Below are 16620 nucleotides of genomic sequence, written 5' to 3'. Positions count from 1 at the left end.
CCCCCCCCCCCCCCCCCCCCCCCCCCACCCGCACCCCCCAATATCTCTTCCCTTCACTCCTGCTCTGCTCCTTTAGCACTTGGATATTTAGGATGAATAGAGTTCTCTATGTGGGGCCTGAATGTGTGTGGTGGAGCCAAGGGAGCACCACCTGAGTGATGATTCTGTCTGCCCATGTCTCTTTCTACTAAACCCCCCCACACACACACAAACTCACACACATGCACACATGCACACATGCACACACACACACACACACACACACACACACACACATGCCTGACTTGCTGGGAACACAGGGTCTTGCTGTATCAGGCCTCTGTGGCAGGGGCAATTAGAAAGGTCCAGACGGAGCACAAGCTCTCTTCTCATACTGTCCCCATTAGAGAGGGAGAGACAGGCAGTGAGGAAATACAGGAAGAGAACACACATTAACACACTGTGTCTCGCTCTCTCACACACACACAAACAAACGCACACACACAATGGCCGTACAGTAGCGTTATGCCACCCTGCGCTTTTTCAGGTGACTTGGTGGCTCAGCTTAGTCCAGGGCGTTATAATTAGCCCTTTTTATATATTCATCAGCTGTGTTTTAACCTGCTCAACAGACTTCGTAGTGAGTGCCCAGGACATTGGTCGAGCCACTATGTGGGTGTCCCTGAACACTGCCAAATATTGAGAATAATGGGCTGGAGTTGGCTGAAGCAGTGTATGATCTGTCCAGACACAGTCTCTGTGCCAAAATGACAACAATGATTGATGCACTAAATGCTACAGAACTTCCACACTATTAGAGGTGACGAAAGTGGACTCAGTCATTGAATGATGTGTTTATGTGCCACCACTGTTTTTGCACAGGAGGCCAATGACTTGGTGGCCTCCAAGGAAATGTACGCCCCAGCTGAAAGTGTGTGTGTTTAAGTGTTTGTGTGTGTGTCAGGACACGATATGTGGCAGAGGGCTTATCTTTGACCAGAGATGTGCACAGAGGCCCATGCTCCCTCCACACCACCTTTGTCTCCACATGAATTATCCATCGGGCCAAGCATGGTAATCAAGCTGCTCCGGCAAGCCTTATTACAATGTTGGTCATTTAGCCTATCAGCAATGCCCTTACCTCATTTTTTGGTCAACTCCAATTTCAGGGAAAATAGAGCAGTCAGCATGTTAAATGGGCTCAAGTAAGACTGGGTGAGTTAAGGGCCATAGAGCGATGGTAGCTGATACAGCACATGCAGGCTCGCAGAGAGACGTTGTAAACCTCAGGGCACATAGTTGGTCCTTGGTCACTGGAGGACTCTTGTATGATGAGCTCATGAACATGAAAACTTATATTTCAAGAGGGGACAAAGGAGGACACTGAGATTTACTGCATATTTAAAAATAGGCTGAACATTAGGGAGATTACATAGCTCCTAATACACCAGAAAGTGTAATTCAGAGTTGGAAATGATCAAATAAACAGATTTGATAAACACACTTTTAGGAATCAATGAATGGATCGGTCTCACCTGCTGCAACATCCAATGATAGTTCTTTTATGCAAGAAAAACAACAACATAAAAACTGATGAATTTGAAGTACTATTGTTGGAGAGTTGATACTACTATGTGATGCTGACCTCCTCTGGCCACTCTGTGTACTAACAACTAAAGCCTTTAGACTCACACAGCAGTTAACACTGCAGTGGATTGGAAAAGTAAAGAAAAGTGATTTCTCCACAGGTAGAGAAGATCCCAGAAAACACCAACAGAACTAAAGATGTTATTTCCAGAGGAACAACAAATTCCAGCTACACTCCTCCTACAGTGCAACGTGTACAACAGTATACAGATACAGTGGAATGTAACGGAAACCTATTGCAAGGAACTTTGCGGATGCTGTGCAAGCTCAAGTATGAAATTTTGTATATGATACAATTTTGATGTTGTGGAAGTCTTCTTTTGCTCTTGAGGTGAGGTCATCAGGGTAATCTCGGGTTGGGTTTGAGACTTGAGACGACTGAAGGAGCTGGGAATTGAACCACCAATCTTGTGGGCTTTATGAGGGCTTCTTGGGTGACCCTGAAATTGATCTGCTCCATCCTGAAGGATGTCTTTGTCTGGAGGGTCCGGGTAGAGGCTTGAACAAGAATAGGAATAATCGTTTAAAGAAATCGAACGTCATACAACTCAGAGGTCCCATTACTCCAAATCTTTAGATTTGATATGTTTCTGATTCAGCATCTTGTTAGGGGGCAGGGGCCGGTAGGGAACGTCTGATAAAAGATTGGGTTGCGTTATAGGAAGGCTTTAAAGCTGGACTCATACAAAAGGACTAAAATTCCGGCTATCTCGGCCTCTTCTGCTTCAAATTTTGATAGAATACCAAAAAACCAGAGTACCCCTTTAAAAACCTGGTTTTACATTCAGTTTGCATATGTCAGCAGGGTACAACCTGTCCCTTAAAATCCATTCATCAGCTCATGAGCAACAATACAGCAGTATCCTACCACTGACCCTCAAACATCAGCTGTAGACAAAACTAAAAGCAGCCACGGAGTGAAAACCGTCCTCACATGTCCCCCAGGGGGCTCTAACATCACCTTGAACTCAGCAAAAGACCTTGTGAAGCCTTGCCAAGCCTAAGAACATGACCTGGGGAGTGTGTGTCAGGGGTTGGGAGGTAGGCGGGAGGAGGCAGAGCATGGAGTGTAGAGGAAGGGGATGCTGCTCTCTCCATCACAGACAAGACAAATGATGCACAGACAGATGGCACTCGACATCGCCGCCACATCCAGTTAGTTTCCAATTACGACAACATGACTCCGGATCAGCGGATGCTTATGTCACGCAACACATGATACAGTGTGCTGACCACTGAATGATCTTTTCCACAACAAGAGCTTTGCCACGAACATTCCTATAATTAAAAAAAATCTATATTATCATCATAAAGAGCATATGGACAGTAAATAAAGCCAACATTTAGGTTTGTTCTTGCAATGGCCACATGGGGGTGGTGTAACTCAAAAGGGAATGGTGGCAAAGACAAAGGGCCAAGGGGGCCAAAGATTTAACTCACTCATCGGTTAGTAAACCACATCAGTCATGTCTAAATTGGAATTCATAATATCTCCACCCCAATTTCTAATGTTAGAGGAAACATCCAGGGCGCGGCACAGATGGAGACACGGCGTGAGAATGCAGTTGCTGAGGCCGGACCTTGGACTGAAAGCAAATTGGACAGTATCAACCACAAACTAATACATGAGGGAATAAGGAGGTATTATACTGGGAGATAAATTATATATTAAACTCCTGAAAAGAAAGCTGGAACAACAGGTGGTGTTATGATTTCACGATGTATCAGGCTACAGGGCTGCTGGGTCACACAGGAGCTGTCTGTTGTTATGATGGGACCATAATCTGGATCATCGTTTATTTGATGGTCATGTACTTTAGTCATGTTATGTAAGGTCTCTTGTAATTTGTATTATTGTTAAGATGTTGGTAAGGCTAAAGGTGGTTGAAGGCCAATATTTAGCATTTTTGCTGAAAAAAGGAAAAAACTTTATTGTTTAGTTTTTTCACAAATAAAAAAAAACTGATATCCTCAGAATTATATAGGCCGTTTACCACAGAAATGTATCTATGTCACATCAGAAAAAGAAGATAAATGTCATTATTTCATTTCTTTCTTTCAAAATGTAATTATTTCAGTATAGGCTATTCGTATTTTTATATTTAGGATTGCTGTATTTCAACATGGTTCCCATTTGGAGTCCAAATGAACTAGAAAATATTCAGTCTGAAGCAATGTACAAGTCCCCACATTTGGATTGAATACTGTGTGTATTATAATGTGAAATTGTTGGATTCTCCTTCTAATAATCTCTTTTTGTTAGTGAATAAAAATTTCAATTGGTGTTTGAAGTTAGATCTAATTTTGTGTTTGTACGAGTGAGAACAATGTATGAGTTGTGTTAAGATCATTTTGTCACTTAAAACTGTAAAAGTTTTCATTTGACTTGAACACTTAAATGTCTTAATATGACAAATGGATCTGATGCAACTTTTGGAATAGAATACTTGTGTACAGTGATGTATAATTGTGTGTGGGGGGGGGGGACTTTCTAGACTAGTCTTTATTACTTCAACAGTTTTTTTTGTTTTTTTTGTTTTTAAATCTAGGTTCTTACCTCACCAGAAGACAGCAGCCAGACTCTTGATGAATCCAAAACAACTGAGCACGTCATTGCTTTTAGTGGTTGTCATGGTGGAGTTAAGAGTTTTTACAGATTCCACCATCGCAGATCTTGTAACTCTGGATGAACCGGAGTGCGTTTAGAGATCCTTGAACAGGCCCTTCTGGCTATCCGAGTTCCACACTAAAGACATCGGGAGTGGGCTTTTTCTTTTCCAGCCTTGAGACTTCATGGTGTGTTTACATTTTTTAAACTCACTGTCTTTTTCTTGTGACATAAAACAAGTTTTATTCAATTTCTCTTCATTTTAATGTTCCATACAGGATTTTATTGGCATATGCATTAACATTTGTTTGTATTTGTATGTCTGTGTCTACATAGTGTGTACATATATGTACATTAGTGTTGATATGTATAAGTTTAAATGTGCATCGAATGGTAAAAACGTAGAGTATATATATGTGTGTGTTTATATATAGGCCCGGACAGGTATATATCTGTTGTGTATATGTAGTGTATTTAAATTGACGTTCATGTGTATACTGTATGTGTACATATAAGTAAATGTATTTGTTATAGATTTTTCTATAGTTGGATTACAGCCATGGATTAGTAATTGTGAGTTTTGTTTTCCATTTAAGCTTCTATCAGTGGTTGACTATGTGTACTCATGTATTGTTGTTTAACATTTTGAAGCGCTTGTTCTTTATTTTAACTTTTCCGGAGACTTTCTGCATTTATTCTTCAACATTTTAACAGGAAACAGATCTTTTTTACTCACTTCTGACAGGTAGTGAAAAGTAACAAGTAACAAGTTCAATTACTCAAGTATTGTACTTAAGTACAATTCGTAGGTATTTGTACGTTACTTGAGTATTTCCATTTAATGCTACTTTATACATCTACTACCCTGCATCTCAAAGGTAAATATTGTACGTTTTATGCCACTAAATTGATTTCATAACTTTAGCTACTTTACAAATTCAGAGTGTTAATACAAAATACAGGTCAACTCTTACATAATGAGATATTATAGATTAAACTACCCAGGAGTATATAAAGTAATACAAAAGAGCTCCACCTTTACCAGCTGAAGCATTAATGGGATTTTCACATTAATGCAACAATACGTATAATCCAATTATATCTTTATTCTGGGTCATGTGTATAATGAGTGATTTAATGTTCTAATACTTTTTTTAGTTAAGATATTGAATATTACTTGTAATGGAGTACACTGTGGTATAACTACTTTACTTTACAAATACATTTAGTTCAGCTTTTTTGCAATTTAAGATTATAATAGTATAAATTAGTTTATATGGGCTACCTCATAAAATATGAGCAGAAAACAGTTTAAATAAACCAACAGTACATGAGAGTGGAAACTAAGGGCAGGTGAATGACCTAAGATGTTAACATATCTCTTGATTACAGTAATAATGGATCCATAATGCAACATATAACCATTCACTTTAACATTTTAAAATGTATAATTGTATACGTTTTACATGCAGGAATTTTGCCAGAAAGTTGAAGATAGGCATACTTTATCCACCACTAACACACCTACATTCTGTGCAGGTAATGAGGCCAACCAGCTTTTGCGGAGAAAGTGTAAAATGTGTGCTATGCCATTCCTAACTGGATTATATCCTCCTACAGAGCCTGTTGCTCCCTTAATTACTCTAATCACTAAACAGTGAATGGACCTAAATCACCAAAAGGCCTCCAGGACACACACAGAGAGACAGAGAGAGAGAGAGAGAGAGAGAGAGAGAGAGAGAGAGAGAGAGAGAGAGAGAGAGAGAGAGAGAGAGAGGGGGGGGGGGGCACGCAATCCTCAAAATACCCACAGGTTCGTGCAGCGGAAGTTTTTAAGCAGCCTTATCTGACGCTTTATCTGAGTTGGAGATGTGCTGCAGAAAGACAGGTCAAAGGGGACCGCGGTGCGGCTGCAGGACGAAGCATTAGGGATATGAAACACATGCCAGACCTGTCATGTTCAATTTACAGTTGACTGTTTAGAATCCGGTAGAAGTGAAGACGTATCTCATTTGGAGAATGATTTTACATTTGCCCCAATTATGAGCGTTTGGATTATTAATTTCTCTTTGCAACTGAAGAAAGAAAACAGTGAAACGTCACGCTCAAACCGAGCAAAGCCAGTGGAAATCAATCATTATGAAAACATTTTCCCCACGTTTAGTGTGACCCCCCACCACCCACACGCACACACACCCACCCACCCACACGCACCCCCTCCCCCATGCGTTTACTTTATATCGCCAATTATTACAGCACGAGCCGGGCTAGAGTTGACTCTCACTGCGCCCGAGAAAGATTTTACGGCCATTCATCAGCTCTCAAGGAGCACAAATAGTCTTTAAAACTATAAACACCATCGCCAGGTCGGAGACAGGGGGACCCATTTACCCCGTGGCTGTGCTAAACGCTGAAGATAAAACAAACGATAATACTGTCTGTCTCCCGTGGCCGTCTCCACAGGCATTAACAGCAGGTTTAGTGCCAACCGTGCGGGGGGAAAACACGTGCAGGTTGTGTGTCATTACGCACCGTTGTCTCCCTTCTACTGCAGTGGGCGAAATTACTTGTACTTTGTTTTTGATCATCTATAAATCACGGATTGTATATTTAGCCTAATAGAATATACAATCATTAATAAAGAATGCACACAGGAGTGTCTTGTTTATTGCAATTTAAAGCCGATTGCTTGTTTTGGAAGTAAACAAAAGAAAAATATCGATGGCCAAATTAAAAGCTTACAACTTGGGTGTCACATGTGACACATCTTTAGGATAACCTGGCCTGCAGCGTGGGTGGGACAGTGTGTGTTTGTGTGTGTGTGTGTGTGTGTGTGTGTGTGTGTGTGTGTGTGTGTATGTGTGTGCACGCAGGTTTGTTGTTGTCTGTTATCACGTCCTGATAACGCAGACAGTGGCTCCAGAATCTCTTGGAGGCAGACAGCTGAGTGTGTCGCTACTGGTTTCAGGTTCGGTGTTCAGGGGGCCCAACCTGTTGTCTGCCCCCCCCCCCCCCCCCCCCCCCCCCCCCCCCCCCCCCCCCCTTTCTTGACGCTCGTCTGCTCCGTTTCCCGTCAGATGAGAGACGAGGCGACACCCCAGACATATGCACGCGAAAAATCAGGCTAATCAGACACATTAACCCCTGTTATAATTCCTCCCGGTAACTTAAAAAATGCAAGTTTTCCTCCTCGAGTCATTATTACAGCCGACACTTCTGATGTAGGCTACACGCAGTGAGATCAATCATTTCGCTGGGTACTCTGGGTAGATGTGTGTAAACATCCGTCTACATGCTGGACTACAGAATAACAGCGAGTAGCCTATAATGGAAACTCGTTTGTGTCTTGCGTAATGATAACCAGCAATACTTAAGAACAACCATAATGTATTCACTGTTTACATCAAGGCCATCCTAAAACAATCAGAATAAGATTAAGAAAATCACAGATTAGAGAGAATATTTCTAACAACAATTTGCATTAGGAGGAGAATAATGAAGCCTGGGCTGGTGCATATCGGGTACATTTTGCAGTGATTGAACACATGAAGGCCTTTAAGCAACATCAAGCCGAGCCAGTGCCGGACATCACTGTGCGTCATGAAATGGGAGTACCGGTGGCTCCATTTAGAGGGTCCCACTGGCTCCGCACCTCACTGCGTCACCGGGAAGAGAGGGAGGCCGAGAAAAAAAAAGTTTGGAGACAGAGTTGACATTCAAAATGCACACTTCACTCAAGATCAGTTTGCTATGCCAAACGAATACTTAAATCCAGTAAATATTACCAGGAAGGAGAGGGAGTTTGTTGACCTCTTTGTTGTTACCTCCATGTGACAGGTTAATAGGTTTCTTTTTTCAGTTCTTGGCCATGTTTCCCAGCCCCGGCACGTCCACTCCCTTCTCTGTAAAGGATATATTAAACCTGGAGCAGAGTCATGACGTTATGGTGTCTTCTCTGGACGTTTCTTCTCGTATGGACTGCTGCACCGTGCCGACCTCCTCTTCCTCCTCCTCCTCCTGCATGCTGGCCCGCCTGAAGCAGGAGTCTCAGCGGGACATGTCGTCCGCCGCCGCCTCGCTGTTTGGAGAAGACCTCCACGAGTCCAGAGCCGACAGAGGCAATGCCCTCAACTATACTACCTTTTATGGGAAATCGCTCATGGAGATGGATATAGTCAAGGATGGGAAATCAGGCGCGTTTGAAGGGAAACGTAGAAAAGGTGAGCTGATGAGTGGAAGAGAAGAGATTTTGAAGGCCTTTGCAAAATAAGGCCCACAGGCTCGTGTTCTTTGGTTTGCGCAAAACGCATCAGATGCTCCAAAAAAACGCTCCACCAAAGCACTTAGCAGCCATGCGGGAATCACTGCTGAATAGCCTACAGGCTTCAAAACGTTTTCAAATTCAAACAAATGTAAAAGTTAAGTGGATGGTCAGCATTTTCTTACGCTTGCTAGATAAAAAAAAAAGTTATATATTAAAATATTTATTTAAAGGAAAAATCACTTTCAAAAGTTGCCCTGGCAAATTGAAGTATTCAGAATTCAGTATTCAGTCACGCGTCAAATGTGTTCCATGTGAGTAAATGTGTCTTTTCCTCCCCAAAGTTGACACTGAATGCATCATGGTCGGCCAAGGGATCTGAACACTGGCAGCATTGGCAAAATAAAATTAATGATTATGATTAATGTAATTCTATTACTATGTAATATGATACAACATAATATATAATAATCGATATGATATAATATTAGGCTACTAGTATGTTTATTACTATTGGTCAGTATTCGTAAAAACCGGTTTTAGGCCTTTGGAAATACACATCTATCCCCTCTGTTAAGATGTCACTTTAGCTGATGTGGGCCTATATTATTTTAATTCTCTTTTTCCGTCTGGTGTGATCAGAGGACTTCAGCCCTCCGACCGAGCCCGTGGACGACATAAAAACAGAGGATGCAGAGCGACCCAAGTCCCGGAGACGCAGGAAGCCGCGGGTCCTGTTCTCCCAGGCGCAGGTGTACGAGCTGGAGCGCCGCTTCAAGCAGCAGAGATACCTGTCCGCGCCGGAGAGAGACCACCTCGCCGGGGTGCTAAAACTCACCCCTACACAGGTGAAGATCTGGTTCCAGAACAGGAGGTATAAGTGCAAGCGGCAGCGGCAGGACCAGAGCCTGGAGATGGTGTCCCTGCCTCCGCCCAGGAGGGTGTCGGTGCCGGTGCTGGTGCGGGACGGGAAGCCTTGCCTGGCGGCGGACACGGCCGCCTACAACCCCTCCTACAGTATGGGCCACCTCAACCATTTCACTTATAACAACTATCCAGCTTTCAGCAACTACACCAGCCCCGGCTGCAACACAAACTATGCGTGTAACTACCCTGCAGCCACAATGCAAACCATGCAAGGATCCTCCAACAACGGGAATTACATGAACTTTGGGGTGGGGGACCTGAATAATGTCCAGAACCCATTTCCCTCCAGTAATGGGGTGTCTTCGTTACATGGCATTAGGACATGGTAAACTCATCACCCAGGAGTGGCACCCATTACGTTTAACGGGATTATTTGCATGCATTTTAGATCAGTGTAAAGACCTAGCGGAGCTTGTAGAACTTCTCTTATATTTAATTACCTACTCACTTTTGGTAGTTTTTCGTTTTGGTTTTCAGCACCACTTTTTTGTCTGAATAGTCTACATTTTTATTCATTTCCGTCACATCAGCGAACAGGCCGTGCCATTTGAGTGGAAATCATTTTCAAAAAAGTTTTTCAATGTTATTCTAAATTTCCCCTCCTTTCTATGTGTAGGCCTACGTTATTTATTTTTTGACTTTTGACTCTTCCCAATAAAAGTGGGCGAAGAAACACACAAAATAAAATTGTAATAACTTTTGGTTATGAAAAATGATTTACTTCTATAGGCTATTATAATTATGATTGTGAATTGTGAACATTACTGACATGCAACTATTTAATTAGAAATGCTTAAAGTTGCAGTGGAATGATTGGTTCTGGCTATAATCCCTGAATCATTTAAAAACCCAGCAACACTAAGTCTCCATTATGTAACACTGAACTGTACAGTTATGGCAGTATATAATCCATGGCTCCGGGTCACATGGTTGAACTAGTTAAACTGTAGATCCACATAAAAGGACCCTACCATCTGTACACCCCCCATATGGTTTGTGTCTGGTTAAAGTGTTCAAGTGGCTATTAGGAAGCTTCCTTCAATATGCTCAAACAAGGTTGTTAAAAGTTGACACTTTTTCCAAGCTCCGGTTTACAGTTGCTGGGACAGAGAAGCCTGGGACCCACAACCTTGACCTGTATTAAGTGTTTTTAAATCCAGTTCTGCAAGGAGATGTGGGGTTTTAAAGTCACTACAATTTGATTTTCAATAACTGCGTCGAAGTGTACAAGTATTTTTTATACAACCTGTCAAAAGCCACACTGAAAGTCAACGGCTCTTGCCTGTACTTGTAAAAATGGGGATAAATCCAAGATGTTACCTGATCCACGATAGGACTATTTTTGGACAGTATACTTTATTATTAAAGACTTTCTTTTGGAAACCTTTTGTTTTCTGTTTGGCTAAGACTCCCTGGGAAAATACACGGATATTCTAACAGTCAGAAAAATAAGTGGAAAAAGCTCCCTTCAGTCGTTCAAATAACTAAAGTGGAGACTGTGTCTGGTACTGTGTTTACGCCGTCATTGGTGCCGTGAGAGAACCAGTCCACTTGTCCAGATAAAAAAAAACTTAAACACTTGATTGACACTATCATGGTGCTAAATGCAAGAATAGTCCAATTTGCTTGACAGAGAGCCAGAGGCCTTGTCTGAGTGTGCGGCCATATCAACGGGCTCTGCCCAACTGCCAGCACTTTACACGAGTAAGAGACGCTTGGGCATCTCTCAGGTCTCTCCACACACGCTCTGTGGTCTTCCATCTCATTTACACCCTCACAAGCACACGTTTGAGAAAACATGTCAAACATCAAGCCACAAGACTTTTTGTGTTTATTCATGATCAATGTACTGACAACAAGAACACATATTAAAACAAAATGGCAATGCCAGGCAATTTGCAGACAGGGTAGCAAGGTCATGTAGCTCCTCTGGCCACCCTCTCCTCCAAGGTGTTGAAAAGGCAACGTCAGATAACAGCACCGTACAAACCTATAAATATCCCCCCCTCAGCCTCCACCCACACTGGAAAGGGAGAGGGAAACGGGTCGGAATAATCTGCTTTTCCGGGTCTTATCTGAAGAAAGGCAGGGATGCATGCGGCTCTATCTCTGCCATGTGTGATCGCTGCCACAGCTTTCCAGAGCTTTCCAGAGCTTTTCTGCTCCGCTGCGGACCAGACCAAGCTAACACAGGCAGACACCGAGGGAAGTGTTCCCATCTTTTTTGAAAATGCCTTTTTTTTTTTTCTCTTCTTTTTTTACATTTGCATGCATTTGCATTGAAGTGCACATATACAAGTACAAGCCAGTGTTCATTCCCTAGAAGACTTAGGTGCACATAGTTGGCGAGGGGGGGGGGGTCCTCCCTCAAGAAAATCCTATGTTGTTCAATAAAAGAAAATGCAATATCACACACCATTGTGGACCATTATTTTTAGCATATCTGTGTCCAAAGCACTTGAAAATCTAGAGCATATAAAAAATAAATAACAAAAAGTTTCAAGACAAAACTTGCTAAAGAAGCCTAGAGCTGCAAATATTAACTGGTTAGTTCTCAACTGTTAAATCAACTGCCAACTATTTTGATAATTGATTAATTCTTTAAGTAATTTTTTATGAAAGACAGTCGCAATTCTCTGATTCCAGCTTCATATATGTGAGTATTTTCTAGTTTCCCCACGGCTCTGTGACAGAACACTAAACAACTTTGTACAAGACTTATGAGGATGTCTCATCTTTAGCTTTAGAAAACACTGATCCACATTATCTGACATTTTAGAGACCAAAAACTTAAATCGCTTGGTCTAGAAAGTAATCAACAATTAAGATGATTGTTAGTTGCAGGCCTGAAGAAGTCCATGGGGACCAACTACAATCATTAGATCTGAGAAAGGTCATGTAGTTAGTTTGTGGAGCTCATATTGACTTTAACCACTCGGCGCCTAGGCCCTATGATGGTTGGGAAAACGTATCCAGCTAGTGAAACGCAAACTGAGCGACTGCAGATGGGTTTCTATCAAAGTTAAAAAAAGGCATCATAATATTATATTTCCATAGAAAAAGCACTAAGGTCAGTATAATGCTGTAATAAACTATACCTCAGTAATTATACAGTATATCCTTAATAAATGTAATGAAATGCGTGTACATCTTTTTCACAGGGACTTCATGAAATCAGGTGATATTTAATACTTCTATTGATTAATAGTAAAAGTACTGAGTACTATACAACACGGTTTTAATGGCATGCCTGCCAATTAAAGATTGCTGAACGGAAACATAAATTTGTTTTGTGATGATCAGATTTGAACGAAATTGTGTTTACATAATTATTTTCTTAACCTATTGTGTACCATACGTAAAGATGAGTTGTACTGCCCTACGCACAATATCTGCAGTCATAGCAACCTGTTAAGTCTTTGATATGGAATACATTTATAAAAACGTACTGGATATCTTCTACAGGACTGTCCAGCTCCTCTCATAAGCGATTTCCTTACAGCAATGCACAGCATTTCCACCACACTAACCAAATAAAAGACAGACGTCTGGCACTTGGCACTGTGCCACCAACACGTGCATCTTCTTACTTCCTTTGTATGAAGAACCAAAACCTTTTCAACGAACTAAACACCGCAGGGACCTGGAGGCGCGTCTTGTGTGGACAACGTTTCCCCCTGAGCAGCGTCACAGTTGAGCAGAGGGAGCGGTCCACATTCCACCGAGCAGACACTTGTGTGTAATGTGTGTAATATTACACACAGCAGTCCGATTTGTTTACATCATTTGCACTAAACACAGGGGGGGGGAAAACGGTAATGGGAGAGCTCTTCAAAAAAGGTACCTGGTCTACAGGAAGGGGAACAGTCTCTTCTTTAGGATGTAGAGAACTGTGGCGAGGAAGAGGGCGATCGCCAAGAAGATGAGCAGTTTATCGGTGAGTTCTCTACGGTTGTATTTGGTGATGAGTTTCCTCCCGAGCTGGATGGTCCCCGTCATGGTCTTAAATTCATCATTGGTCTCTTGGATGGTCCTCGAGGAGGTGGCTTCAGTGAGAAGATACATAATTAATGTGATAGTCTTTTTCGCTGGTGTGCATTGAAATAAATACTGTCAACCCATTTAAGTCTTTCAAAATCGGTGGGCACAAAGTTGTTACCCCAACCTAACGAATGTATCCGTGGCAACACAGTGATGCAGTAGGAGGGTCAGTAAACAAGCACCGAAGCAGTTCCCCTTTAATGCCTTTTAAATGTGATTCAAAACAAGTGAACCATTTTAACTACAGTGGTGCTCATACGTTTATAAACCCACGCTAAAGTTGACTAAAGGAAGGAATAAAAAAAATCATCTTTTGTAAATTAATTTTAATGTATTCATTAAAAGAAAATAGGAAAAATCAAACCTTTAAGGTCACCAATTTTCTTTGTATGTGAATTATAAATAAATATTCTTCCTTGAAATACAGGAGGCATACACCCCGTATCTTTTATTTGACTTTATCAGGATGCATAGTATCCTGGATCCATGAAATAACTGGCCTTTAAAAATAAAAAAATCAGCCTGCCTCTATGGGAATTTAACATAGGGGTGTGCATATTTATGCCCCCTGTATTTAAAGGAAGAACATTTACTTATTTACGATACAATATTCATTCACAAAGTAAATTGGTGCCCTAAAGGTTGAATATTTCCATATTTCCTAAATATGACTCTTTTTGTTTTTTCCCTCTTTTAAGTCAACTTCAGCATGGGTTCATAAACTTATGAGCACCACTGTATCTGGTGTAGAAAAGATAATGAGGGACTTTGCAAACACACTGTTAACACACTCTTTACCCTCAGGTGTTTCCTTCACTAACCTAGTGACGTCATGGTCTCCTCGCTCTGCTGAACCCGCTGCGCCATCATTCGGCTGATGCTCATAAGGTTCTCTGTGATGTCGCTGGTTGTCTGAGCCAAGCCCTCTTTGGTCATCTTCCTGAGAAAGTTAAAAACAAGAGACACAAGTGATAAAGAAATAGCCCTAGTGCTAAAGAAATGGATCCTCTAAACAGAAACAATGAGGATGTAGAAACCATGTCATTTCCCAATCACAACATAGAAAGATTTAGTATGTTGGTCAAAAGGACATAAAGCTAAGTCTCTGAACGTCTCTCGTTTCTGAGACTGTCACTTCTGACAAGTACTAGCTGTCAGCTCACCTCTGCCTCACAGCGATATCTGCTCCATTCAGAAGGGCCTGCTTCTCCATATTGTCGACGGACAGTTTGCTGGCCAGGTTGGCTTTCCTCCAACCTGTCTGGTTGCTGGAAACATAGCCGTAAATTAAATCCAAAAATAAAGTAGACATTTAGCAAGTTTAAGCAGTTTTCACATGCTTCCCCCCCAACAGTTTTTTGGCTTTATTAACCCAAAAATTAGATAAAAATTCACAGCAGTTCACATCTATACAAGTCACGGAATGGTAAAGTTTTGAAATGTATAGACATTACCTCAACATCTGCTTTCTGTGTCCCTGCACCTGACTGATCAAAGCTTGTTTGTCTGACTCTTTGTCCTGCTCCATAGCCATCTGCTCAAAATCCTGTCAAAGAAACAAAATAGAAGACATTTTAAATCAATTATCATATAACCAAGTTAGCCTGGTCCTATCCGACTGTCGTACAGAGTACTGAAGGAAAATGAAAATTGAGCAGAAGTACGTAGGCGGGCGGAGCGAGGCTACAACCAAGTGCCTCTGGTGGGTTATGCCGTGTAGTGTATGTAAACACTTACCTGAATCCGCAACCTGAGATTGTGGAAACTCTTTTTCACATTTGTGTTCAGTTCTGTCAGCTTGCTTTGAGGGCCTGTGCACTCATTAATGTCCTGGGGAAGACATCAAAAGAAGGATGAGAGAGACACATAGGTTTATGTTTTTATTATCACGGTTAGGTAAAGTCACTGGTATCAAAATGGGGCTGGACGATAAGTGTTCTGACAGTTTGTGCTGTTCTCTCAGGATGAACTACCACTGGGAGTATCTGTAAAATCAGGCTGTCGTGGGCTATCGAATGTTTCAAAAATAAAGCAACTCTAGGCCTGTATACTGTTATTTGTCATTTAATTATCAATTAATTAAAACTTCCTAAAGTCTATGGAGGCTGCACTTTCAAATCCCATGTTTTTCCTAATGAACAGTTAAAAACTGTTAAAATTATATTTAAAAAACAAAAACAAAGATGACATTTTAACATTTGATTATGAAGATCTGTACTCATTTTCTGTAATCAACTAATCTAAAATAAATTTCAGGCCAAGGTCAAATCAATAACAAACCATGTTTGTGCTTTATAAAACAGTCGAGCAAAAGAAATATGAAGAGACACAGGAACTTAAATACATTAATAAATAAATACATGCTAAAAAGGTGGAGATTTTAATCACATAAATAAATAATTGGGGGGGGGGGGGAGAATACCCAAACTTGTTAAATATTGGTTTTATGTAAAGCACATATGTATCTTACAGGAAATCAGTTTTCGATATAAATGCATTAAAAGTTAGACTAAGTTACCTTTCATTAGGCCTATAGCTTGATATGATACTGGTGGTACAGTATTCTGGTAGTTTTAATTTCCCGCTTGACATAATTACTTTAACTTATCGGAGAGAACGTTGAAGCCCATTAAAGACGTTAAAGCTCTTTTACTCTACTGGTTGAGAGAGCGGCTCGTGCTGTCTGTAACGTCACACCGGGCACCGGCGGACTGACGGCAGCTGGGTACGTCGTTAGCTAGATGTAGCGTAAATGCTATCAAGCAGCAACACTATTCCCGTGATTGACAAGCTCGAAGACCACCGTTTTTTGACATGGCGCCAAGTAATCTTACCAAATAAATACTCGCACCTGGATGAGAGCTTTGATTTCCAGGTCATATTTGAGTATTTCTTGTTCACATACTCGGACGTGGACATCTGAGGACGCCATGTTGCCAACGTAGCCGGCTCAAACTACGGAAAGCAGGAAGCAACGTCGACTTTGTCCTGACAACCAATCCAATTCATTGTATGGAATAAAAATAAAAAAACACAGACTGTATACAATAAATAATCATATACTCTATATCATAATTAATTAAATGTATTTTCTATACAATCTGATATCTTGGACATGTTTCACCAAAATGCACTGACATTTAAAATATGATGTACA

General features: G+C 41.2%; 2 protein-coding genes across 3 annotated transcripts; one reads left to right on the top strand and one right to left on the bottom strand.

Annotated features, from left to right (window-relative positions):
• The first annotated feature begins 7909 nt into the window (after positions 1-7909).
• nkx2.5 (NK2 homeobox 5) lies at positions 7910-9981 on the top strand. Its single transcript, XM_034883287.1, has 2 exons — positions 7910-8454; positions 9138-9981. Exons 1-2 carry the CDS (start codon positions 8103-8105, stop codon positions 9749-9751), a joined length of 966 nt encoding a protein of 321 aa, XP_034739178.1. The 5' UTR covers positions 7910-8102; the 3' UTR covers positions 9752-9981.
• Positions 9982-11237: 1256 nt separating this feature from the next.
• On the bottom strand, positions 11238-16460 carry bnip1a (BCL2 interacting protein 1a). 2 transcript variants are annotated; one of them, XM_034883297.1, is made up of 7 exons: positions 16315-16460; positions 15201-15293; positions 14918-15009; positions 14627-14731; positions 14285-14403; positions 13267-13468; positions 11238-11589 (listed from the first exon to the last, which is right to left on the bottom strand). In XM_034883297.1, the coding sequence occupies exons 1-6, from the start codon at positions 16393-16395 to the stop codon at positions 13272-13274; spliced, it is 687 nt and encodes a 228-aa protein (XP_034739188.1). In that variant the 5' UTR covers positions 16396-16460; the 3' UTR covers positions 11238-11589; positions 13267-13271. The 2 variants fall into 2 exon arrangements, with proteins under 2 accessions (XP_034739188.1, XP_034739187.1); XM_034883296.1 differs by lacking the exon at positions 11238-11589 and having other exon boundaries at positions 11839-13468.
• Between the last annotated feature and the right edge of the window lie 160 nt (positions 16461-16620).

Source organism: Etheostoma cragini, chromosome 10, assembly GCF_013103735.1.
Source record: "Etheostoma cragini isolate CJK2018 chromosome 10, CSU_Ecrag_1.0, whole genome shotgun sequence".
In the NCBI taxonomy this organism is placed as follows: domain Eukaryota; kingdom Metazoa; phylum Chordata; class Actinopteri; order Perciformes; family Percidae; genus Etheostoma; species Etheostoma cragini.
The sequence above is the reverse complement of the archived record's forward strand: the minus strand, read 5'-3'. Positions and strand labels throughout refer to the sequence as shown.